The sequence below is a fragment of the Arachis stenosperma genome, chromosome 1 (assembly GCF_014773155.1).
Source record: "Arachis stenosperma cultivar V10309 chromosome 1, arast.V10309.gnm1.PFL2, whole genome shotgun sequence".
Lineage (NCBI taxonomy): Eukaryota > Viridiplantae > Streptophyta > Magnoliopsida > Fabales > Fabaceae > Arachis > Arachis stenosperma.
The window spans coordinates 67,022,045-67,049,621 of NC_080377.1; the positions used below are offsets into that span (position 1 = coordinate 67,022,045).

Consider the following 27,577-nt stretch of genomic DNA (forward strand, 5'->3'; position numbering starts at 1 on the left):
TGTGCCTATTCAAGCTTGCCCTCCTTCTCCTGATTCTGATGCCACCGAGAAATCTCCCGATGCTGCCGAGAAAACTTCTGTTGATTTGTAGTTGGCCCGATTTGTGGGCGTTTTATGGAAACTTTTTATAACTTTTTGTGTAGATGGCCCAATGTGTGGGCTTTTTGAACTCTTTATTTTTCTATTTCTCGTTTGACATTTTTAAGTTTCCTGCCTGGTAACTTTATTTTGAAAAACAAAAAGCCGCTTTCTGAGGTTGATTATGGTGGCTTTTTGAAGCTTCGCATTTATGCTTTCTTTGTCGTAACATCCCTTTTCGGATTTTTGCATTTTGTTTCTTGGCCTCTTTGGATTGCTTTGCACTCATTGCTTGTAGCTTGGATCCTTTGAGACTGTGGTTGCGTGGGTCCGACGTGTTTCCTAGTTTTTTCGCCATTGCTTTGTATTTTAGTGCTTTATAGCCAGCTTCTTCGCGTTGGTCCCTTTATGAGTTATTTTTGTCATCCTCTTTCTTGGACCTCTGTTAGGTCTCTTTCAGGGATTACTTTATAACTTATCTTTGTAGGAAACCGACTTCGTCAGGTCGATCTCTTCTAAGTTATTTTTGTGATCCTCTTTCTTGGACCTTTGTCAGGTCTCTTTCAGGGATTACTTTTATAACTTATCTTTGTAGGAGACCGACTTCGTTAGGTCGATCTTTTCTAAGTTATTTTTGTAATCCTCTTTCTTGGACCTTTGTCAGGTCTCTTTCAGGGATTACTTTTATAACTTATCTTTGTAGGAGACCGACTTCGTTAGGTCGATCTCTTCTAAGTTATAGCGATTCCTCTTTAATAGGGTTGGCCAGACCTCTTTCCAGGGATTTGCTGATAACTTTGTTTGACTTGGTCCGACTTTTGGATGTCGGCTAGCCTTATTAAGTTATTATATTAGCTATCCGTAAGACCTCGTCAGGTTCTTTTCTAGATTGCTTTCGATAACTTCTTACATTATTCTGTGTTCATCTTTGCCGATTTGTAGGAAGTGGTTGGCATATCGAGCTCGTCCTTTGGGTGAATCGCGTTTTCACCTTTATCAAACGATTTGTCTTTATCGTGGTCGTGCAGTGAATTTTTTTTCACTTTTTGCCGACCTGTAGCTTTATAATCGGACGATGAATACTTCAGAATAATGCGTCTTGAAATCTTGTAGAATACCTAGATAAATTTTATTCAAAGAAAAACGCAAATATGTACATGTGGGAATTTTTTCATCCTCTTAAGTTGGGTATGGTCTAGGTCTCGACCTGGTGCCTCATTAAAAAACCTTTTCAGGAAAAAGAGTGCATCCACTGGTGAGATCCTTTCCCCTTTCTAACTGTAGTACCTTCTTAGGTTGCAGGCGTGCCATGACCTTGGCAGCTCCTGTCCGTCAAGTTCGGACACTCTGTAGTAGCCCTTCCCGAGTACCTTTATAACCCGGTATGGTCCTTTCCAATTGGCTGCCAGCTTTCCCTCTCCGGGTTGAGTTGTTCCTATATCATTTTGGATCAAGATGAGATTGTTCTCAGTGAAACTCCTTGGCACTACCCTTTGGTTGTATCTGGAAGCCATTCGACGTTTTAGTGCTTCTTCCCTAATTTGAGCTCTTTCCTGGATCTCAGGAAGTAGGTCGAGTTCTTCCCTCTGAAGTTGGGAGTTTGCTCCCTCATTATAATGGACTGCCCTGTGCGATCCTTCCTCAATTTCTACTGGAATCATTGCCTCCGTTCCGTATGTTAACCAGAATGGGAATTCCTTTGTGGTAGAATGTGGCGTCGTTCGATATGCCCATAGGACTTGTGGAAGCTCCTCTGCCCAAGCTCCCTTTGCATTTTGTAGTCTTCATTTTAACCCTGCTAATATGACTTTATTGGCGGCTTCGGCCTGTCCGTTGGCTTGAGGGTGTTCGACAGAGGTAAACTGATGCTTTATATTCAAGTCGGCTACTAGTTTCCTGAAGCCCGCATCTATGAATTGGGTGCCATTGTCTGTGGTTATTGAATGTGGGACCCCAAATCTTGTGACAATGTTTCTGTATAAGAACTTCCGGCTTCTCTGGGCAGTGGCGTTGGCTAAGGGTTCTGCCTCGATCCACTTTGTGAAGTAATCTACCCCTACTATGAGGAATTTAACTTGTCCCGATCCCTGGGGAAAGGGGCCGAGAAGGTCGAGTCCCCACTTCCCAAAAGGCCAAGGTGCGGTCACGCTGATGAGTTCTTCTGGTGGGGCAATGTGGAAGTTGGCATATTTCTGACATGGTGGACATGTCTTTACGAATTCTGTAGATTCTTTTTGTAAAGTTGGCCAGTAAAATCCTGCCCGGAGTATTTTTTTGGCAAGAGCCCGTGCTCCGAGATGATTACCGCACATGTCGCTGTGTACCTCTTCTAATACTTCCCTTGTGTGGGAAGTAGGTACGCATTTTAGTAATGGTACCGAGATCCCTCTTTTATACAGGGTGTTGTTTATGATGGTGTAGTACTGTGCCTCTCTTTTTAGCTTTTTAGCCTCCTTTTCTTCTGTGGGGAGCACCCCTGACTTGAGGTAGTCGATTATGGGAATCATCCAGCCTTGGTCTTGGCCCATTATGGTTAGGACTTTTTCTTCTTCCGAGATTGATGGGTTCTGTAGCATTTCCTGGATGAGGCTTCTATTATTGCCTCCTGGTTTGGTGCTGGCTAGCTTTGAGAGTGCGTCGGCTCGAGCATTTTGCTCACGAGGTATGTGGCAGATCTTGTATTCTTCCAATTGTTCGAGCTGTTGCTTGGTTTTATCCAGGTATCTTTTCATGACGGGATCTTTGGCTTGGTAACTCCCGGTTATCTGTGATGTGACCACTTGCGAATCACCATAGATGTTGAGTTTTCGAGCTCCCACTTCTCCAGCCAATTTCAGGCCAGCTAGCAATGCTTCCTATTCTGCCTGGTTGTTTGAGGCCGGGAATCCGAACTTGAGGGAGAGCTCGACCTGGGTTCCCTGGTTGCTTTCTATTATTACTCCTACGCCACTTCCCGTTTTGTTTGAAGACCCATCCACATACAGATTCCACTCTATGGGGGCCTCTAGGGCATCTGTGAACTCAGCGATAAAATCGGCTAGGTATTGTGATTTGATGGTGGTTCGAGCTTCATATTGGAGGTCGAATTCTGACAGCTCGACTGCCCATTGTAGAATTTTGCCTGCTAAATCTGTTTTTTGTAGTATTCCTTTTAAGGGCTGATTAGTTCGAACTTTAATGGTGTGAGCCTGGAAGTAGGGGCGGAGTCGCCGAGATGTTAAGACGAGAGTGTAGGCAAATTTTTCTATTTTCTGATAATTCAGCTCGGATCCCTGTAGTGCTTTGCTAATAAAGTAAATGGGTTGTTGCCCGTTTTCGCTTTCTTGGGCCAGCGCTGATGCTACTGCTTTATCCCCTACTGCAAGATATAGTATGAGTGGTTCTCCTTCTTGAGGTCGGGATAGGATAGTTGGCTGTCCTAAGAACTTCTTAAAGTCTTGGAACGCTTGTTCGCATTCTGTAGTCCATTCAAACTGTTTTCCTTTTCTTAAAGTAGCATAGAAGGGGAGAGATCTTATTGCGGCTCCTGCTAGGAATCGGGATAGGGCGGCCAACCTCCCGTTGAGTTGCTGTACCTCTTTCACGCAGGTTGGGCTTTTCATGTTCAGTATGGCCTGGCATTTATCTGGATTTGCTTCAACTCCTCTTTGTGTGAGCATGAAGCCTAAGAATTTGCCTGCTTCTACCGCGAAGGTGCATTTAGCTGGATTAAGTCGCATATCATACTTCCTGATGGTATCGAACACTTGGGCCAGGTCGGTCAACAGTGTTTGTTCACTTTTCGTTTTGATTAGCATGTCGTCGACATAAACTTCCATGATTTTCCCGATGTGATCCGAGAATACTTTGTTCATTAATCTTTGATAGGTGGCTCCTGCGTTCTTAAGGCCGAAAGGCATCATGATGTAGCAGTAGTTCGCCTTTGGCGTTAAGAACGAGGTTTTTTCTTGGTCTGGTGGGTACATGGGGATTTGGTTGTATCTTGAATACGCATCCATAAACGAGAGATATTTATATCCAGAGGAAGCGTCTACCAGGGCGTCAATACTCGGGAGTGGATATGGATCTTTTGGGCAAGCTTTGTTGAGATCTGTGTAGTCGGTGCACATTCGCCACTTTCCATTTGATTTTTTCACCAGAACAACGTTGGCTAGCCATAGTGGGTATTTGACTTCCCTTATAAATCCAGCTTCCAATAGTGCCTGCACTTGCTCATCCACAGCTTGGGATCGCTCTGGCCCGAGCTTTCTTTGTCTTTGTTGTATTGGTCGAGATCCGGGATAAACTACCAACTTGTGACACATCAGCTGAGGGTCTATGCCTGGCATGTCCGCAGCTTTCCATGCAAACAAGTCGGCGTTTTCTCGCAAGAATTGTATTAGCAGCTCTTTTAAATCTCCTTTTAGGATTGTGCCGATATTAGTTGTTTTTTCCGAGGTGTCCCCGATCTGAATTTTTTCTATTCCACCTTCTGGTTGAGGGCGGAATTCCTCTCGTCGTTGAACTCTACCCAGTTCGATTGTGTGGAACTCTTCTCCTTTGCCCCTAAGGTTGAGGCTCTCGTTGTAGCAGCGACGCGCCATCCTCTGATCTGCTTTTATCGTAGCTATGCCTTTTGGAGTTGGGAATTTCATGCATAGGTGTGGGGTTGAGACTATTGCGCCGAGTTGATTGAGCGTAGTCCGACCTATGAGAACGTTGTAGGCCGAGCTTACGTCTACTACAATGTAGTCTATTTTGAGGGTCCTGGATTGGTCTCCCTTTCCAAAGGTTGTATGTAGTGATATGTATCCTAGTGGTCGAATCGGAGTGTCTCCTAGCCCAAACAAGCTGTTTGGATATGCTTTAAGTTCTTTTTCTTCTAAGCCGAGTTTATCAAAGGCTGTTTTGAATAAGATGTCGGCAGAGCTCCCCTGATCTATCAGCGTCCGATGTAGGTTGGCGTTTGCCAATATGATGGTGATTACCATGGGATCGTCGTGTCCTGTGATGATGCCGGTCGCGTATTCTTTAGTGAATGTTATCGCTGGTATGTTGAGTGCTCCTTCCTCTCCTTCGACGTGGTATACTTCTTTGAGGTATCTTTTACGGGAGGATTTGGAGATTCCTCCTGCCGCGAAGCCGCCATGTATCATATGGACATGTCTTTCTGGCGTCCGAGGTGATCGTTCTATTCGTTCGGCGTCATCATCTCGTCATCTCTTTCTTTGCTCATCATCTCGGGTAGCCAGGAATCGATCTAGTTTTCCTTCTCTCACCAATTTTTCAAAGATGTTTTTCAAGTCGAAGCATTCGTTGGTGGAGTGTCCTCGGACCCGATGATATTCACAATACTCCTTTCGGTTTCCTCCTCCCTTTTTGCCTTTCAGTGGCCGTGCTGGGGGAATTTTTTCCGTGTGGCAGACTTCTTTGTATATTTCAACCAAGGATGCCCTAAGAGGAGTGTAGTTATGGTACTTCTTAATTTTCTCCCCTTGTTTGTCATCTTTCCTTTTGGATTCCTTGTCTCTGTCACGGTAGGAGGCTCCCAATTTCGAGGATTCCCCTAAACGAGTGTTTTCTTTCATGTTGATGTATTTTTCAGCTCTCTCCTGTACTTCGTCGAGGGTGGTCGGGTACTTTTTCGATATAGATTGGCTGAAAGGTCCCTCTCGCAGACCGTTGATGAGTCCCATGATTGCGGCTTCCGTGGGTAAACTTTGTATGTCCATGCATGTTTTGTTGAACCTTTCCATGTAGTTGCGAAGGCTCTCCCGATCTCCTTGTTGGATTCCTAATAAGCTGGGGGCGTGCTTAGCTTTATCCTTTTGAATGGAAAATCCTGCTAGGAATTTTTTAGCTAGGTCGTCGAAACTTGAGATGGATTTTGGTGGTAAGTTGTCGAACCACCGCATAGCTGTTTTTGTCAGAGTTGTTGGGAAGGCTTTACAGCGAACAACATCTGGGGCATTGGTGAGGTACATTCTGCTTCTGAAGTTACTGAGATGGTGGTTGGGATCCGTGGTGCCATCGTATAGAGCCATATCTGGGAGTTTGAAGTCTTTCGGAATTTTGGTTTTCATAATTTCTCTGGTGAAGGGGTCTTGCTCTTTGTGTGAATTTTCTTCTGGATTAGCGCGGGGAGCTTTTGATTTGAGATTGGCTTCCAATTGCTGTAGCTTTTCTTCCAATTCCCTTCCGATTTCTCGTTGTTGCAGGGTTTCTTTTTCCAGCTGCTTTAAGCGATCTAGAAGTGTTTCTATGGTCCCTGCATTTGGCGAACCTTTGTTTATATTAATTTCCGGTGTGTCTTGTAGCGTAGCATCCGTGTTCTTGTGCGGTGTTCGATCCTCCAAATCTGAGTCGTGGTCATCCGCCATGGTGGTGGGATGACTTCCAAGTCCCCGGCAACGGCGCCAATGTTCCGAGGGTTACCTGAAACTGTAGGTCGATCTCGGACGAGATCTTCTGTGCTGGTCGGAGCTGTTGTGTCCAACTTGTTGGACTGGGTGACAGTGCTGATCCTTCATCCCCGGAGGGTGGGGGGTACCTGCAAGGGACTCCGATGCTTAAGTTAGCAAGGGTATTAAGCAGGTATTGAGTAGAATCAGAGTCTGAGTTATACCTGGGTGCTCCAGTGTATTTATAGTGTTGAGACGTGACCTTTGTTGGATAAGATAAGTTAGTTATCTTATCTTATCTTTATCTTTAGGGTTGAGGTCAGCGTATCTTCAGCGGAACCGCCCTTATCTCTATAGGCTTAGGCCGTCTTAGGATTTGGGTCGTGTTCCTCCATTTGGGCCCTTTACTAGGCTCTCTTGTCGATTTGGCCGAGCTCTCTGGGAAGAGGTCGGATAGTCTGACCTGAAGAGGTCGGTCGCTTTATCTTCAATCATCCCAGGTCGGATAGCTCGACCCAGGGTATGAACACGTACTATGTCAGCAATTTGTAAGAACTGTGCCAGAAACTCAGTAGGTTCTTCCTGTAGAAGATTGGAATACTGGCAATTTTGCTACACCATGATAATGAGCTGAGGGTTTAGCTCAAAATTGTTGGCTCTGATGAGGGGTATACAGATACTATTCCCATATGAAGCAGTATTGGGGTTAGCATATGACCCAGAGTCCTTCTGGACTGTTCATTTTCACTTAGGTCCATGATGGAGAAAGGGAGATAATGTGGATTGTAAAATAAAAAATTTTATTCTTTTTTTCTTTTTTTGAAATTAAAGAAATTAAAAGAAAGTAAATAAAAAAATGATGCAAGTTTCGAAAATTAAGAAAAAAAAAGGAAATAAATAAAAAAATTAGAAAACTAAATTAAGTAATTAATTAAGAAAATTTGAAAAAGATTTTATTTTAAGATTTGAGATTAGAAAAGATAAGTTAGGTAAGAGAAGATAAGGAATTTTAAGAGAAGATAAGTTTTTAAATTAAAAAGTTTTGAAATTTAAATTTTAAATTTGAAAATTAAATTTTGAATTTTAAATTTTAAAATTTGAAATTTGAAATTTGAAATTTAAAATTTGAATTTTAAATTTTGAATTTTGAATTTTGAAAAAGTCAATAATATAAGATAAAGATTTGAAAAAGATTTAAATTTTGAAAAGGGTTGATTTTTAAAATTTTAAATTTAAATTTTGAAATTTGAAATTTGAATTTTGGAATTTAATTGAAATTTGAAAATTGAATTTGAAATAAGATAAGATAAGATTTTGAAAAAGATATGATTTTTTAAAAAGATTTGAATTTTGAAATGAAAAACTAAGATAAGATAAGATAAAAAATTTAAAATAAAAATCTGAAATTTTTTTAATGTAAATTTCGAAAATTCAATTAAAATAAAGAGAAAAATATATTTTTTTGAATTTAATGAGAAAAGAGAAAAACAATAAAATGACACCAAACTTAGAATTTTTAAATCAAAACAAAGAAAACAAACAACAAAGCTTTAAATGTCAAGATGAACACCAAGAACACTTTGAAGATCAAGATGAACACCAAGAACAATTTTTGGAAATCTTTAGGAAAATAAAAACACATAGGACACCAAACTTGAAAATTTTTATACTTTGGACACTAATAATTCAAAAATACACAAGAAAAACAAGGAAAGACACAAAGTAAGAAAAACTAAAGATCAAACAAGGAAAATAAACAAGAACATCTTGAAGCTCAAGAAAGAACAAGGAACATAAAACTCAAAATATGAATAATAAAAAGAACATACAATTCGAAAAATTTAAAGGAAAATAAAAACATGCAATTAACACCAAACTTAAAACATGAAACTAAACTCAAACAGAAGACTCGAAGGAAAACTAAAGATTAATAAAGAAAAATAAGATTTTTGAAAAGAAAATAAAAGACTCAAATTTAGTGACTCTAAACCAAAAAGATAAATTTTTCCTAATCTAAGCAACAAGATGAACCATCAGTTGTCCAAACTCGAACAATCCCCGACAACGACGCCAAAAACTTGGTGTACAAAATTGTGATCACACTTTTCACAACTCCGCACAATTAACCAGCAAGTGCACTGGGTCTTCCAAGTAATACCTTACGTGAGTAAGGATCGATCCCATAGAGATTGTCAGCTTGAAGCAAGCTATGGTTATCTTGTAAATCTTAGTCAGGAGATTAATGATAAAAATGATTTTTGTTTATGAAAAGTAAATGACATGAAATAAATGATACTTGTGATTCAGTAATGAGGAACATGTTGAGGTTTCAGAGATGCTCTGTCGTCTGAATCACTGCTTTTCTATTGTCTTCTTCTCCAAACACGCATGGCTTCCTTCCATGGTAGGCTGTATGATCCTCTCAGTGAAAATGGTCCAAGTACGGTTTTTGCACGGCTAATCAACTGTCGGATTTCTTGTCTCGGATGAAAAATACCAGGCACAGCGACCCCACAGCTAATTATCTGTCAATTCTCACTTGTGTCAAAATAAGATCTCTCTATCCTTTTGCACACTGTCATTGCGCCCAACATTTATGAGTTTGAAGCTCGTCACAGTCATCCCTTTCCAGATCCTACTCGGAATACCACAGTCAAGGTTTAGACTTTCCAGATCTCAGGAATGTTGTCAATTGGTTCTAGCCTCTACCACGAAGGTTCTAATCTCATGGACTCGGTCCGTGGATCAAAGACCCAAGAGATACGCACTCAAGCTGTCGCCCAATGACTACGTTGAGCTCAGATAGAACGGGAGTGGTTGTCAGGCACGCGTTCATAAAGTTGAGGATAATGATGAGTGTCACGGATCATCATATTCTCTATTTTGAGGTATGAGTGAGTATCTTAGAATAGAATCAAGCGTGATTGAATAGAAAACAATAGTAATTGCATTAATCAATTGAGACACAGCAGAGCTCCTCACCCCCACCTATGGGGTTTAGAGACTCATGCCGTAGAAGATACAATATAAGATGTAAAATATCATGAGTTGCCAAATGAATCTCTAAAAGTAGTTTTTATACTAAACTTAGTAACTTAGGTTTACAGAAAATGAGTAACTAGGTGTAGATAGTGCAGAATTCCACTTCCGGGGCCCACTTGGTGAGTGTTTGGGATGAGCTTTTGATGCCAGGGCATCTTGGCCAGTTTCACTGACCTTTTCTTTACTATTTTTAGGATAGTTTCATGCATTTCCTTAGGAAATAAGCTAGTTTTGGGTGGATATTCAATTATACATTGATTCAAGCATACATTGTGCATTTTACATGATTTCATGAGGATCTTGCATGAGTTTAGTGACAAATTATATGTTGCATTACCCATGACTTGGATTAGAACTTTGATGCACTCTATTGCTTGATTTCAGGACCAAAGGAAGCAAGGAAGAACCACTTAGCAGTCACGTTAATCTAATTAATGTTACCACTAACGTGGAATGGGAGGTAACTTGCAAAGTTAATGAGAAAAGTGATTGCCAATAACGCACTCGAAGCCATCATTGCCCACGTTAAGAGTCGCGTTAACTAAGTTAACGTGAACTCTAACGTGAAGAAGGGACGTTGAGCCAACGTTAGTGACACTTAACATTATCACTAACGTTGGCCAATGATCATAAGTGGCCACGTTAGAGTCTACGTTAACTTAGTTAACGTGGCCTCTAACGTTAAAAGGGGAAAGGAAGCCAACGTTAGTGACACTCAACATTGTCACTAACGTTGACCTAAGGTGCAATGTACCACGTTAACTTGGTTAACGTGGGAGCTAACGTAAGAGGCAAGGGTGGTCGACAACGTTAGTGACACCCAACATTGTCACTAACGTTGGAAGCAACCACAAAACCCCCAAGGAGCCACGTTAACTTCCACGTTAACTAAGTTAACGTCGAAGCTAACGTTGATGAGTGAATGATGAGCCAACGTTAGTGACACTCAACATTGTCACTAACGTTGGGGATGGCTAAGAATGGCCACGTTAGAAGCCACGTTAACTTCGTTAACGTGGGACTCTAACGTGAGACATAGGGGCACATTGGAACGTTAGTGACAATGTTAAGTGTCACTAACGTTCTCGAAGGTTGGCAAGGCCACGTTAAAAGCCACGTTAACCTAGTTAACGTGGGCTCTAACGTGAGGCAAAGGGGTATATTGGAACGTTAGTGACAATGTTGAGTGTCACTAATGTTCTCGAACTCATACTTTCACTAAACGTTAATACCCCTAACGTCCTGAGCTAAAGTCTCTGCCCACTTCACACTTTCTCTCTGCAAGTAAAGCCAAGCCCAAATGAAGAAGAGAACTGCTTCAAACTCAAGATTCAAAGGCCCATGACTTGAAGAGCCAACTAGAAGCTGAGAAGAGTAGTATATATAGGAGTAGCTTTGAATTATTTGGGAGTTCGGAAAGTTGGGAAAACTACTCTTTGTATTTTTACTTTCTCTGCTCCTCTAGTTCCATGATGTATTCTCCATCTTTGTTTTCATTTTCTAGAGCTATGAACAACTAAACCCCTTTCATTGGGTTAGGGAGCTCTGTTGTAATTTGATGGATCAATACTAGTTTTCATTATTCTTCTTCTATCTTCTCTCTTGATTTTACTTGAAAGCTTTCGATCTTCATCCCATTGGGTAGTTATCTTGGAAAAGAAACTATTCAAACTTGGATCTCTTCTGAGCCTTGAAAGAGGAATGAAGAGATCAAGCTAGAAATGCTTTCTCATGCTGGACCAAATTGGGTTTGGATGGATATGTGACTATAATCCTCTCAACACTTGATTTGGGAAATGCATGTGGTATAATCAGTGACCACACTTCATCTCTTCTCATGAGCAATTGACCAAGGAATTGGCTATTGATCAAGATTTGAGAGATTGAATTGCAAGAAATTGTAATTCAATCACTTAAGATTGCCAAGGAGATCAATGAGTGCATTGATTGAGGAAGAGATGAAAATGAACTTGATCCGGAGAATTGCAACATCTCCTACGCCCAATGAACTCCCCAATTCTGATCTCACCCATTCTCTTTAATTTTTGCTTTTACTTTCATGAGCAAACACCCCATTCCCATTTACAATTCTGCAATTTACTTTCAGTCATTTACTTTCAGCCCTTTAATTCTAGCATTTACTTTTTCTGTCATTTACATTCCAGCCATTTTATTTTCTGCAAATCTCAACCCAAATTTTGAATTCGCTCAACTAGAACATTCTTCTAATTAAAGTTGCTTGATCAATCAATCCCTGTGGGATTCGACTTCACTCTATTGTGAGTTTTTACTTGACGATAAATTCGGTACACTTGCCAAAGGAAATTTGTTGAGAGACAGTTTCCACCTGCATCAAGTTTATGGCGCCGTTGCTGGGGATTGATTGTGCATCAACAATGATTAGATGGAAGATCACTAGATTGAGCATTTTTGTTTTGTTGAATTAACTTTCTGTTTCAGTAATTTACTTTCTGTTTTAGTTAACTTCTTCCCTTCCCCCTCTATTTTTTTTTTCGTTTTTCTTTGTTATTTGCAATTCAGTTTGCTAACCCACTAACTATTTGATATATTGCATCACTCACAACTAACAGTAATTCTGACAGTAATACTATCTGCACATATTGTTACTTGCTTGTACTTGTTGGTTGTATGACATGGAGAAGAAGCGAGGCTTCAACTTCCTTCGATTTTGAACCAGAGAGGACCCTCCTTAGATTAAGGAGGGAAGCAAGAGCAAAACGTGCAATCGGTGCTGAAGAGGAGGAGGAACACTTTGAACTAAACATGGAAGGCAACATGGAAAACCAACATGAAGAAGAGGCTCATGACCATGGGGGAGGAGGTAGAGCAAATCATGCTGGAGAGGATAGAAGAGTGTTAGGCTCTTACATCAATCCAAACCCAGGCAACTGTGGGAGCAGCATTCAGAAGCCCACCATACATGCCAACAATTTCGAGCTAAAACCTCAGCTCATCACTCTTGTGCAGAATAATTGCTCATTTGGAGGAGGTGCTCAAGAAGATCCGAATCAACACTTGACCACCTTCTTGAGGATTTGTGACACAGTGAAGTCCAATGGAGTCCACCAGGATGTCTATAGGCTTCTCCTATTCCCTTTTTCACTCAGGGACAAGGTATTCAAATGGCTTGAATCCTTCCCAAAAGAAAGCCTGACAAATTGGGAGGAGGTGGTGAATAAGTTTTTGGCAAGATTTTACCCCCTCAAAGGATCAATAGGCTGAGAACTGAAGTGCAGACGTTTAGACAGCAAGATGGGGAGACACTTTATGAAGCTTGGGAAAGGTTCAGAGACCTAACAAGGAGATGCCCACCAGAGATGTTTAATGAGTGGGTCCAACTTCACATCTTCTATGAAGGTCTTTCCTATGAGTCAAAGAAGGCTGTGGATCATTCATCAGGAGGCTCTTTGAACAAAAAGAAAACCATTGAAGAAGCCATAGATGTCATCGAAATAGTTGCTGAGAATGACTACTTCTATGCCTCTGAAAGAAGTAACACTAGAGGAGTAATGGAGCTGAACCACATGGATGCACTGTTAGCCCAAAATAAGATGATCACTAAGCAGCTAGCAGATCTTACCAAGAAGGTGGAAGAGAACCAAGTTGCAGCAGCCATCACCTCATCACCAACTCAAGAAGGAGTAAACATAGGAGAAGAAGGTGACTGGGAGCAAGCCAACTACATTGGGAATTCACCTAGACAGAATCATGATCCATACTCCAAAACTTACAACTTTGGATGGAGGAACCACCCAAACTTTGGATGGGGGAATCAGCAAGATCAAAGCCAAGACCAGAGACGTTACAACTCCAACAACAATACAGCTCATCAACAATTCACACAGAGGACATATCAACATCCCCACAACAACACTTCTCCACACCCATCTCAAAACCAAAACAACACCTCTACTCCCAATCCACCATTATTTAAGGACAAGCTCTCTAAGATTGAAACCTTACTTGAAGGAATATGCCAAGAGATTCAAGAAAACAAGGTGTTCAAAGAGGAGGTGCGAGCCAATATTAAGAACCAGGGAGAGACCATCAAGAAGCTGGAATTCCAAGTGGGATGCTTAGCTGGGAAGATTCCCAAACCTACTAATGGCTTCCCAAGTGATACAGAGAAAAACCCAAGAGGAGAAGCAAAGAAAGTAAGATGGAAAGATTGCAAAATGGTCACTACAAGTGATCAAGAGGATGAAGACAAGCAAAGCAAACTCTCCCAACAGCCTAAAGACAACTCAACAGAGGAGGAGGATAGAGATCACCAAGAACCAGAAATCTCACAACAAGAGTTGCTTAAGCTCTATGCACCATTTCCCCAACTGTTCAATGGTGCTGTGGGGAAGAGAATATACTCAAGGTTCCTAGACTTGTTTGCATCTCTGCATGTGAACATATCATTCATCAAGGCCATCCAACAAATGCCTGCATTCATCAAGTACATGAAGGAACTTCTTCCCAGGAAAAGCTCACTCAAAGGAGGCCAAACTATAGTGTTGAACAAGGAATGTAGTGCCCTTATTCAACCTGAGTTGCCTGCAAAAAGAATGGACCCAGGGAGTTTTCACATCCCCTGTGCCATAGGAGAAACAATGTTCGATAGAGCACTCTGTGATTTGGGGGCGAGCATCAACTTACTGCCATTATCCTTGGTAAAGAGGCTGCAAATCAATGAGATAATGCCCACAGATGTGGTCATCAGACTGGCTGACAAGACTCAAAAGCAAGCACTAGGAGTGGTAGAATATGTGTTGCTAAAGGTTGGGAAATACTTTCTCCCAACAGACTTTGTCATCCTGGACATGGAAGAGAGTCACACTCACTCAATCATATTGGGAAGACCCTTCCTAGCTACAGCCAGAGCACTCATAGATGTGGAGCAAGGGGAGCTAATATTGAGGATCCATGATGAACGACTCAGCTTTAATATCTTCAAATTCTCACAAGAAGCAGACCAAGAGCACAAGGAACCAAGCAAAGATCATAATGAGATGTTGAAGGAGGAAGCAAGCACTGAAGCACACCCAACCTATCTGGAGACCCCTTTGGTTGATAAACAAGGGAAACAACAACCACCACAGCTCAAGGAAAAGTTTGAGGAACCTAAACCTCTAGAGGGATGTAAAGACAACATCAAAACCCCCTTAGAGGAAGAAGTCATCAAGAGCAAGGCAATATCAAAAGACACAAGGAAGAAGGTACCAAGGAGGTGGAGGAACAGAAAGATTCCTACGGAAGACTTTTCTCCAGGGGATAGAGTGATCTCAGCTTACTTCCCAGATATTCCCCCTAATCTCCCTACTGTACCATCTCAGTTACCTAAGGTCTTCACAATCAACAGAGTTCTTTCCCTGGAACATGTAGAGATCATTGATACAACCAATGGATACAAGTCCACAGCAAGAGGGGAGGACTTCAAGCACTACCAACCACCCTGATGAGGGAGAAACGTCAAGCTAGTAACGCTAAAGAAGCGCTTCATGGGAGGCAACCCATGTTTTATATGCTTTTAGAAGATAGTGAATAAGTCAACATTTATGAATTCCAACCCAAACTTGACAAACACTTGGTGAAAACCTTATTGTGCAGTATATAGTGAGGAACAAGTTTGGTGTTCAAAGCAAACCAAGATGCATGCTAGTCTTGGGAGCTTTGAACAAAACTTTTCATCACAATGCTCTAAACTAAGTTTGGTGTCACCCCAAGGTGCCACTAATGTGCATATAAGGACACACAGTTAGTTAGTTAGTTGGAGTTCATAAATGAACAATCTAATCTTTTCTTTTCTTTGCCATAAAGTTTCAATTATCTTTGGTTTGATATTATTCTCACCTTTCTTATTTTGTCTTTATAGGGAAAAGAAAAGGAGCATTGATGGGGATTGATTGGACAATTAAATGGGGGAGGTTCGGCCACTTCATGAAGAGAACTATACACTTGTTCTAAAAAGGGAATACATTGGAAAATGTTGCCATGCAACATTGGAAAAATGGGACACCTAAAAGACCGAGCAATCTCCATCATAAAGTGATGATCCTTGTCTTTTATCCATGCATAACTGATGAGCGGATATTTTGTACACTTTTTGGGGGTAATTTCATGTAGATTTTAGCATGTTTCAGTTAGTTTTTAATAAAATAATATTAGTTTTTAGGCAAAAATCATATTTCTGGACTTTACTATGAGTTTGTGTATTTTTCTGTGATTTCAGGTATTTTCTGGCTGAAATTGAGGGAGCTGAGCAAAAATCTGACTTAGGCTGAAAAAGGACTGCTGATGCTGTTGGATCCTGACCTCCCTGCACTCGAAATGGATTTTCTGGAGCTACAGGAGTCCAATTGGCGCGCTCTCAACGGCGTTGGAAAGTAGACATCCAGGGCTTTCCAGCAATATATAATAGTCCATACTTTGCACAAGGATAGACGACGTAACTTGGCGTTGAACGCCAAGTACATGCTGCTGTCTGGAGTTAAACGCCAGAAAAACGTCATGATCTGGAGTTGAACGCCCAAAACACGTCAAAACCTGGAGTTTGACGCCAAGAAAGGCCTCCACACGTGGAAAGCATTAGTCTCAGCCCCAGCACACACCAAGTGGGCCCCAGAAGTGGATTTCTACACCAATTATCTTAGTTTATTCACTTTCTGTAAACCTAGGTTACTAGTTTACTATTTAAACAACTTTTACAGACATATCTTGGACCTCATGATATTTTCAGATCTGAATTACATACTTTGTGACGGCATGAGTCTCTAAACTCCATTGTTGGGGGTGAGGAGCTTTGCAGCGTCTCGATGATTTAATACAATTCCTTTGTTTTCCATTCAAACACGCTTGTTCTTATCTAAGATGTTTATTCGCGCCTAACTGTGGAGAAGGTGATGATCCGTGACACTCATCACCTTCCTCAACCCATGAACGTGTGCCTGACAACCACCTCCGTTCTACATCAGATTGAATGAATATCTCTTAGGTTCCCCAACAGAATCTTCGTGGTATAAGCCGGATTGATGGCGGCATTCATGAGAATCCGGAAAGTCTAAACCTTGTCTGTGGTATTCCGAGTAGGATTCCGGGATTGAATGACTGTGACGTGCTTCAAACTTTAACCTGCTGGGCGTTAGTGACAGACGCAAAAGAGGGATTCTATTCCAGTAGGAGCGGGAACCAACCGGTGATTGGCCGTACTGTGACAGAGTGCGTGCATAGCTTTCACTGCGAGGATGGGAAGTAGCCACTGACAACGGTGACACCCTACATAGAGCTTGCCATGGAAGGAACCTGCGTGTGAGAAAAGGATTTCAAGGAAGAGTTGAAGTCAGAGGACAAAGCATCTCCAAAACTCCAACATATTCCCCAGTACTGCAATTCAAAGTAACATTGTTCCCTCTTTTATTTTTATAATGAAATCTAGTAATTTCACTTTTAATCCAAATAATCCTTGTTGACATCCTAACTAAGATTAATAAAATAACATTGATTGCTTCAAACCAATAATCTCTGTGGATTCGACCCTTACTCACGTAAGGTATTACTTGGACGACCCAGTACACTTGCTGGTCAGTTGAACGAAGTTGATCTTGGACCATATTCTATTATCATATTCTATAAAGAGATACAATTTCGTCCACCAAGTTTTTGGCGCCGTTGCCGGGGATTATTGAGTTTGGACAATTGAAGGCTTATTTTATTTCTTAGATTAGGAATAATTTATTTTTATTTTTATTTTTATTTTTTTATTGTTATAGAGTCATTAAATCTTGATAGGATAGTTTATTTTCAAAAAAATTTCTTTTCAAAATTTATTATTTTTCTCTTAATTAATTGCCAATTTTCGTGAGTTTTAGTGTCTTGTTCTAAGTTTGGTGTCAATTGCATATCTCATATTTCTCTTTAAAATTTTCGACTTGTGATTTTTTGTTCTTCATTAATCTTCAAGTTGTTCTTGCTTATTTTTCTTGTTTGATCTTGAATTTTTCTTGTTTTGTGTCTTTTTCTTGTTTTTCTTGTGCTTTTTCAAAACATTAACTTTTAAAAATTATACTTTTATCCATAAAATAACACATCTTTAAAATAGTTACATTTTTAAATCAGTTGGCTAGAGCGTTGGCTTATGTTCTTGGCAATTGGGCATCTTCTTTTTAAAATCTTTTTCAAAAATAATTTTTCTTGATTTAATTTTGTGCCAAACTTTAAGTTTGGTGTTTTCTTGTTAATTTTAATATAATTTTCGAAAATTTTATTGAAGTTGTCTAAAAATTTTAAGTTTGGTGTTCTTTCTTGTGTTCTTGGTGTTCTTGTGAATCTTCAAAGTGTTCTTGAGTTTTTCTTGTGTCTTGATCTTAAAATTTTTAAGTTTGGTGTTCCTTGGTGTTTTCCCTCCAAAAATTTTCGAAAAATAAGGAGCATTAGATCTAAAAATTTTAAGTCTTGTGTCTTTTGTGTGTTTTTCTCTTTCATCATAAAATTCAAAATTCAAAAAAATTTATTTTCTAACCAATTTTAAAACTACTTTTTCGAAATTTTTTTTTATAAAATTCAAATTTCAATTTCAAATTTTTCGAAAAATTTTTCACAAAATATTTTCAAAATATTTTTTTATATATTCCATTTTTATTTATTCCACTACTAGAAAATAAATAATATCAACATATAAATTATCTCTTGTATTCCATTATGGAAGTAAGTATGAATGGACAAGACAATATGAATGAACAGTCCAAGAGGACTTTGGGGTCATATGCTAACCCCACCACTGCTTCATATGGGAGTAGTATTTGTATACCTTCCATTGGAGTTAGTAGCTTTGAGCTGAATCCTCAGCTCATTATCATGGTGCAGCAAAACTGCCAGTATTCCGGTCTTCCACATGAAGAACCTACAGAGTTTCTGGCACAATTTCTGCAAATTGCTGATACAGTACATGATAAGAAAGTAGATCAGGATGTCTACAGACTGTTACTGTTTCCATTTGCTGTAAAAGATCAAGCTAAGAGGTGGTTAAATAACCAGCCTAAGAACAGCATAAAAACATGGAAACAGCTGTCAGAAAAATTTCTGAATCACTATTTCCCTCCCAAACGGATGACACAGCTAAGGCTAAGCATCCAAGGCTTCAAACAAGGAGATAATGAATCTCTTTATGATGCCTGGGAGAGATACAGAGAGTTGCTAAGAAAATGCCCCTCTGAAATGTTTTCAGAATGGGTGCAATTAGACATCTTCTACTATGGGCTTACAGAAAAAGCTCAGATTTCTCTAGACCACTCAGCTGGTGGATCTATACATATGAGAAAAACAATTGAAGAGGCTCAAGAGCTTATTGATACAGTTGCCAGAAATCAACATCTGTACTTAAGCAATGAATCTTTCATGAAAGAAGAAACTAAAACAGTAACTGCAGAACTCAGTCCAGTGGATCAGGCTAATGAATTCAATCAGCAATTGGACTTTCTAACTCAACAGCTAGCCGAATTCAAGGAAATATTACAGGAAATAAGAATGGCTAACAGGAACATGGAAGTACAATTAAAGCAGACAGAAAAACAACTGTCAAGACAAATAACAGAAGAATGTAAAGCAGTTCAATTAAGAAGTGGGAAAACATTAAATACCTCACTTCAAAGCAGCAGGAAACCAAGAAATGAACAAGTGGATACTCAGAATCCTCCTAAAGACAGTCCGAGCCCAGAAAGGGACAAAGCTGGCGTTCAAACGCCAGTAACAAACAAGGAGGGGGCGTCTAACGCCACTCCAGCTCCCACCACTGGCATTCAAATACCAGTGGGGAATCAGTCACATACAAGTGCTGATAACAACCCTTCTAAAAAGGCTTCCCAACCCACTTCTGTAGGTAATAAACCTGCAGCAACTAAGGTTGAGGAATACAAAGCCAAAATGCCTTATCCTCAAAAACTCCGCCAAGCGGAACAGGATAAGCAATTTGCCCGCTTTGCAGACTACCTCAGGACTCTTGAAATAAAGATTCCGTTTGCAGAAGCACTTGAGCAAATACCCTCTTATGCTAAGTTCATGAAAGAGATCTTAAGTCATAAGAAGGATTGGAGGGAAACTGAAAAAGTTTACCTCACTGAAGAATGCAGTGCAGTCATTCTGAAAAGCTTACCTGAGAAGCTTAAAGATCCTGGGAGCTTTATGATACCATGCACATTAGAGGGCACTTGCACCAAGCAAGCTTTATGTGATCTTGGAGCAAGTATCAACCTAATGCCTGCATCTACTATTAGAAAGCTTGGTTTAACTGAAGAAATCAGACCAACCAGGATATGTCTTCAACTTGCTGATGGCTCCATTAAATACCCATCAGGCGTGATTGAGGACATGATAGTCAAGGTTGGGCCATTTGCCTTTCCTACTGACTTTGTGGTGCTGGAAATGGAGGAGCACAAGAATGCAACTCTCATTCTAGGAAGACCTTTCCTAGCAACTGGCCGAACCCTCATTGATGTCCAAAAAGGGGAAGTAACCTTGAGAGTCAATGAGGAAGAGTTCAAGCTGAATGTTGTTAAAGCCATGCAACATCCAGACACCCCAAATGACTGCATGAATGTTGATATAATTGACTCTCTGGTAAGAGAGGTCAATATGGCTGAGAGTCTCGAATCAGAGCTAGAGGAAATTAGACTCAATGCTTTCGAAAATGCAAAGATTTACAAAGAGAAAGCGAAAAGATGGCATGATAAGAAATTGTCATCCAGAGTCTTTGATCCGGGGCAAAAAGTTCCGCTATTCAATTCTAGGCTCAAATTATTCCCTGGGAAATTAAAATCCCGGTGGAGAGGTCCATATGTCATTACAAACGTGTCACCATATGGATACATAGAGCTTCAGGATAATGACTCTAACAAAAAGTTCATTGTTAATGGATAAAGAGTCAAACATTATCTTGAAGGCAATTTTGAGCAAGAATGCTCAAAACTGAGACTTGATTAAAACTCAGTCCAGCTAAAATACATTAAAGAAGCGCTTGCTGGGAGGCAACCCAGCCAATCACAAAAGTTTAATTTTATTCGTATTGATTTTCTTTACAGGTTTGAGTCCAAGTATCTTCAAAAGGTGAAATAGCAATTGGTTGAAGTCACAGAGTTACAGGGAAATTTGGAAGCTCACTGGCATGAAAAAGCCAGTAAGAAATACTTTGGGCGTTAAACACCCAAAAGAAGCACCCACTGGGCGTTCAACGCCAGTAAGGGTAGCCTTCTGGGCGTTAAACGCCAAGAAGAAGCATCTTCTGGGCGTTAAACGCCAGAAAGATGCACCTTCTGGGCGTTTAACGCCAATCTGCTAGCATTCTGGGCGTTTAGAAAAACGCCCAGTAAAGAAGGACCTCCTGGCGTTCAACGCCAGGAAGAAGCATCACATGGGCGTTGAACGCCCAGGAGAAGCAACATGTGGGCGTTAAACGCCCAAACCATGCACCATGTGGGCGTTTAACGCCAGGATGGTGGGAGGAGGTACAATTTCGTTTTTCTTTGCAATTTTTCAAAATTTTTATGTTTCAATTCATGATTTCTTGCATAAACATATTTTAAATTATCACTTTCAATTCCAAAAGTTTATCCTAATTTCTAAAATCCAATGATTGCAAATTTTTTTTTAGATTTATCTTAACCCAAAAGAACAAATGGTTTTCCAATTCAATCCATCATCTTTTCAAATTTGTTTCCAACACATCTTTAACTCCTTTTAAAAATCCTTTTCAAAATTAAAATTCAATTCTATCTTTTAAATTTTGATTCATATCTTTTCTTTTTTTAAATTATATCTTTTTCTAATCCAATTCTTTTTCAAATATTTTTAATTTCTTCTCATATCTTTTAACTCATCTTATCTTTATGTGAAAATGCCTTTCCTTCTTCTCCTCTCCTTTCCTTTCTTTTGCTTGAGGACAAGCAACCCTCTAAGTTTGGTGTGATTTGCCATGATCACTGAGCTAAAACTCATTAAGATCATGGCACCTAAGAGAACAGGAAGAGCAAGGATGTGAACTTAAGGGAGCTAAAGCGCCAAAGGATTAATCCATGAAAAAGCACCACATATTTTAAAAGGAGCACCTACTCCTCAAAACAACAGGTTGCTAAGTTCCAATTTTCTTTCCCTTTAATTTTCCTGCTTTAATTTAGTGATAGCATTTTTTTTAAATTCACCTTAGGAGATATTTAGTAGTAATTGGTTTATCTATTTTGATTTTATTTTCAATTAAGCTATAATTTATTTTTCTCATCATCATCAGGCATGAATAAAGTAGTAGATTTTTTTAGAATAAAGAAGTAATCTATATTTATGAGTTCTTAGTAATAAAGACTATAATTAATTCTATGTGGTGGCAATACTTTCTATTCTCTGAATGAATGCTTGAACAGTGCATAAATTGTACTTTGAATTTGATGAATATTGGCTCCTGAAAGGATGAGGAACACGAAAAATATTATTGATGATCTGAAAAATCATGAAATTGATTCTTGAAGCAAGAAAAAGCAGTCAAAAAAAAAAAAAAAAAAAAACAAGCCATGAGCACTAGCTAAGAATAAAAAAGGGATCCAAGGCTTTGAGCATCAATGGATAGGAGGGCCCAAGGAAATAAAATCCAGGCCTAAGCGGCTAAACCAAGCTGTCCCTAACCATATGCTTGTGGCATGCAAGTCCAAGTTACAAGCTTGAGACTGAGTGGTTAAAGTCGTGATCCAAAGCAAAAGAGTGTGCTTAAGAGCTCTGGACACCACTAACTGGGGACTTTAGCAAAGCTAAGTCACAATCTGAAAAGGTTCACCCAGTTATGTGTCTGTGGCATTTATGTATCCGGTGGTAATACTGGAAGACAAAGTGCTTAGGGCCACAGCCAAGACTCATAAAATAACTGTGTTCAAGAATCAACATACTACACTAGGAGAGTCAATAATACTATCTGAATTCTGAGTTCCTAAGGATGCCAATTATTCTGAAAATTTAAAGATACAGGGGGATGCCAAAACTGTTCAGAAACAAAAAGCTACAAGCCCCGCTCATCTAATAAGAATATGAGCTTCATGTTAAAACTCTAAAATATTATTACTTATTAATTTCTGTTAGAACCTATTTTATTCATCTAGTTGCTTGAGGACAAGCAACAGTTTAAGTTTGGTGTTGTGATGAGCGGATATTTTGTACGCTTTTTGGGGGTAATTTCATGTAGATTTTAGCATGTTTCAGTTAGTTTTTAATAAAATAATATTAGTTTTTAGGCAAAAATCATATTTCTGGACTTTACTATGAGTTTGTGTATTTTTCTGTGATTTCAGGTATTTTCTGGCTGAAATTGAGGGAGCTGAGCAAAAATCTGACTTAGGCTGAAAAAGGACTGCTGATGCTGTTGGATCCTGACCTCCCTGCACTCGAAATGGATTTTCTGGAGCTACAGGAGTCCAATTGGCGCGCTCTCAACGGCGTTGGAAAGTAGACATCCAGGGCTTTCCAGCAATATATAATAGTCCATACTTTGCACAAGGATAGACGACGTAACTTGGCGTTGAACGCCAAGTACATGCTGCTGTCTGGAGTTAAACGCCAGAAAAACGTCATGATCCGGAGTTGAACGCCCAAAACACGTCAAAACCTGGAGTTTGACGCCAAGAAAGGCCTCCACACGTGGAAAGCATTAGTCTCAGCCCCAGCACACACCAAGTGGGCCCCAGAAGTGGATTTCTACACCAATTATCTTAGTTTATTCACTTTCTGTAAACCTAGGTTACTAGTTTACTATTTAAACAACTTTTACAGACATATCTTGGACCTCATGATATTTTCAGATCTGAATTACATACTTTGTGACGGCATGAGTCTCTAAACTCCATTGTTGGGGGTGAGGAGCTCTGCAGCGTCTCGATGATTTAATACAATTCCTTTGTTTTCCATTCAAACACGCTTGTTCTTATCTAAGATGTTTATTCGCGCCTAACTGTGGAGAAGGTGATGATCCGTGACACTCATCACCTTCCTCAACCCATGAACGTGTGCCTGACAACCACCTCCGTTCTACATCAGATTGAATGAATATCTCTTAGGTTCCCCAACAGAATCTTCGTGGTATAAGCCGGATTGATGGCGGCATTCATGAGAATCCGGAAAGTCTAAACCTTGTCTGTGGTATTCCGAGTAGGATTCCGGGATTGAATGACTGTGACGTGCTTCAAACTTTAACCTGCTGGGCGTTAGTGACAGACGCAAAAGAGGGATTCTATTCCAGTAGGAGCGGGAACCAACCGGTGATTGGCCGTACTGTGACAGAGTGCGTGCATAGCTTTCACTGCGAGGATGGGAAGTAGCCACTGACAACGGTGACACCCTACATAGAGCTTGCCATGGAAGGAACCTGCGTGTGAGAAAAGGATTTCAAGGAAGAGTTGAAGTCAGAGGACAAAGCATCTCCAAAACTCCAACATATTCCCCAGTACTGCAATTCAAAGTAACATTGTTCCCTCTTTTATTTTTATAATGAAATCTAGTAATTTCACTTTTAATCCAAATAATCCTTGTTGACATCCTAACTAAGATTAATAAAATAACATTGATTGCTTCAAACCAATAATCTCTGTGGATTCGACCCTTACTCACGTAAGGTATTACTTGGACGACCCAGTACACTTGCTGGTCAGTTGAACGAAGTTGATCTTGGACCATATTCTATTATCATATTCTATAAAGAGATACAATTTCGTCCACCAATAACCCCAACCGTCCATCAAGTAACCCCTCTATCAATCCACACCCTCCATTCTCTCACAACTTCCATATATAAATAATCCTTATTCCGTGCCCACCTTCAATGTCATAACCCACTCTTCACAACTCTTTATTTCGGCACAAGACACTCCCTCTCACAATACAAACATTTCCCCCTCACTCTCTTCATTGCAATAAAACCCTAAACAACCAAAAGTCTCCAAAACCTTACCACCTTCACATATTAACTCTCGTTCATGGCCTCTTCAAGTTCTAAAAGAAGGAAGGGAAAGGAACCCATGGAGCAACACCCGTATGATGAAAAGAGCATGGACGGCCACAAGAATAAAAGGTGGTGGAGCTCCTTCTTTGGTCTCTCTTTTTCCATTTTGAAATAAGGAAGATCTTGTATGAAATAGAACATGCTTCCATGATTAGTTTGAACCTTTTCAATTCTGCATTTTAAGTTTTATTGCTTAGGTCTATGATTTATGGTTTAAGTGTCACTGCATCATACCATTACTTATTGTATGCTTGTCTTTTAAATCAAATGAAGAAGAGAATATTTATGTTTCAAAAGACCAGAGTGGAGTTCATGATATGGAGTAATTTTTCTGAGTTTTTGGTGTGATCATAAGTTAGCTAAGTTGGTTCAACCATAAGGTGGAAAGACAACTATCTGTCCTGAGTACTTTGCTTTGAATATACCCATGAGACTAAGTAAATAACAAGATCCTAATAAGAGAAAGAGAAAGAACACTTAAAGTGAAAAACAAAAGAAAAAAGAGTAAGCAATAAAGCTAGGCACCAATGGTTTTAATCTTGAGGCATGTGAGGGATTTACTTGGATGAATAAGCTCTTAGGGGTGCCTTATCACTTGGTAACTTGGGTTAACTAACTCGGGATTATCAGCTGAAAGTCCACTATCAAGAGTAACCCTCACTACAGAGCATTTAGTAACCCAAAGAGGTGCTGGACACCAAGTTCTCAAGAAGGAAAATAAATGAACCAGATGCCTGTGGTGTGTAAGTATGGGGGAGAGACTTGAGGGAGTAAGTCCTTAGGGGTGTCTCAACACCTAGCACCTTGGACCAACTGGTTCGGGAGTGTTGGCTGAAAGCTTATCTTAAAGAGTTGCCCCCTTACAGAGCACTTAGCTTGGAAAACACAAAAAAGCCCTGGAATAACAATAAAAGGATCAATAAAAGTCTCATGGGATGTAAGCAAAACCAGTGTTTTTAGGACATGATAAAGGTCTGAAAGCCAGTAATGGAATGAACCTAAGTTGCTATGCATGAAACCACCATAAAATCAGTGACATGACTTCCACAAGAATGACTCATTTCTCTTGGCATTCCATTCATCATTCTCTTGTTCCAGTACTTGCTTAGGGACAAGCAAGCTTTAAGTTTGGTGTTGTGATGCCAGGGCATCTTGGCCAGTTTCACTGACCTTTTCTTTACTGTTTTTAGGATAGTTTCATGCATTTCCTTAGGAAATAAGCTAGTTTTGGGTGGATATTCACTTATACATTGATTCAAGCATACATTGTGCATTTTACATGATTTCATGAGGATCTTGCATGAGTTTAGTGACAAATTGTATATTGCATTACCCATGACTTGGATTAGAACTTTGATGCACTCTATTGCTTGATTTCAGGACCAAAGGAAGCAAGGAAGAACCACTTAGCAGTCACGTTAATCTAATTAACGTTACCACTAACGTGGAATGGGAGGTAACTTGCAAAGTTAATGAGAAAAGTGATTGCCAATAACGCTCTCGAAGCCATCATTGCCCACGTTAAGAGTCACGTTAACTAAGTTAACGTGAACTCTAACGTGAAGAAGGGACGTTGAGCCAATGTTAGTGACACTTAACATTATCACTAACGTTGGCCAATGATCACAAGTGGCCACGTTAGAGTCCACGTTAACTTAGTTAACGTGGCCTCTAACGTTAAAAGGGGAAAGGAAGCCAACGTTAGTGACACTCAACATTGTCACTAACGTTGGCCTAAGGTGCAATGTACCACGTTAACTTGGTTAACGTGGGAGCTAACATAAGAGGCAAGGGTGGTCGACAACGTTAGTGACACCCAACATTGTCACTAACGTTGGAAGCAACCACAAAACCCCCAAGGAGCCACGTTAACTTCCACGTTAACTTAGTTAACGTGGAAGCTAACGTTGATGAGTGAATGATGAGCCAATGTTAGTGACACTCAACATTGTCACTAACGTTGGGGATGGCTAAGAATGGCCACGTTAGAAGCCACGTTAACTTCGTTAACGTGGGACTCTAACGTGAGACATAGGGGCACATTGGAACGTTAGTGACAATGTTAAGTGTCACTAACGTTCTCGAAGGTTGGCAAGGCCACGTTAAAAGCCACGTTAACCTAGTTAACGTGGGCTCTAACGTGAGGCAAAGGGGTACATTGGAACGTTAGTGACAATGTTGAGTGTCACTAACGTTCTCGAACTCATACTTTCACTAAACGTTAATACCCCTAACGTCCTGAGCTAAAGTCTCTGCCCACTTCACACTTTCTCTCTGCAAGTAAAGCCAAGCCCAAATGAAGAAGAGAACTGCTTCAAACTCAAGATCCAAAGGCCCATGACTTGAAGAGCCAACTAGAAGCTGAGAAGAGTAGTATATATAGGAGTAGCTTTAAATTATTTGGGAGTTCAGAAAGTTGGGAAAACTACTCTTTGTATTTTTACTTTCTCTGCTCCTCTAGTTCCATGATGTATTCTCCATCTTTGTTTTCATTTTCTAGAGCTATGAACAACTAAACCCCTTTCATTGGGTTAGGGAGCTCTGTTGTAATTTGATGGATCAATACTAGTTTTCATTATTCTTCTTCTATCTTCTCTCTTGATTTTACTTGAAAGCTTTCGATCTTCATCCCATTGGGTAGTTATCTTGGAAAAGAAGCTATTCAAACTTGGATCTCTTCTGAGCCTTGAAAGAGGAATGAAGAGATCAAGCTAGAAATGCTTTCTCATGCTGGACCAAATTGGGTTTGGATGGATATGTGACTATAATCCTCTCAACACTTGATTTGGGAAATGCATGTGGTATAATCAGTGACCACACTTCATCTCTTCTCATGAGCAATTGACCAAGGAATTGGCTATTGATCAAGATTTGAGAGATTGAATTGCAAGAAATTGTAATTCAATCACTTAAGATTGCCAAGGAGATCAATGAGTGCATTGATTGAGGAAGAGATGAAAATGAACTTGATCCGGAGAATTGCAACATCTCCTGCGCCCAATGAACTCCCCAATTCTGATCTCACCCATTCTCTTTAATTTCTGCTTTT

At 40.0% G+C, this 27,577-nt stretch overlaps 1 protein-coding gene across 1 annotated transcript; it reads left to right on the top strand.

Annotated features, from left to right (window-relative positions):
- Window positions 1-13,696: 13,696 nt before the first annotated feature.
- LOC130980762 (uncharacterized) lies at window positions 13,697-14,965 on the top strand. Its single transcript, XM_057904413.1, has one exon. The coding sequence runs from the start codon at window positions 13,697-13,699 to the stop codon at window positions 14,963-14,965; it is 1,269 nt and encodes a 422-aa protein (XP_057760396.1).
- Window positions 14,966-27,577: the final 12,612 nt, after the last annotated feature.

What these genes read in the sequence shown, in the direction of transcription:
- LOC130980762 (XM_057904413.1), top strand. Translation starts at nt 13,697, where the DNA reads ATGGTCACTACAAGTGATCAAGAGGATGAAGACAAGCAAAGCAAACTC.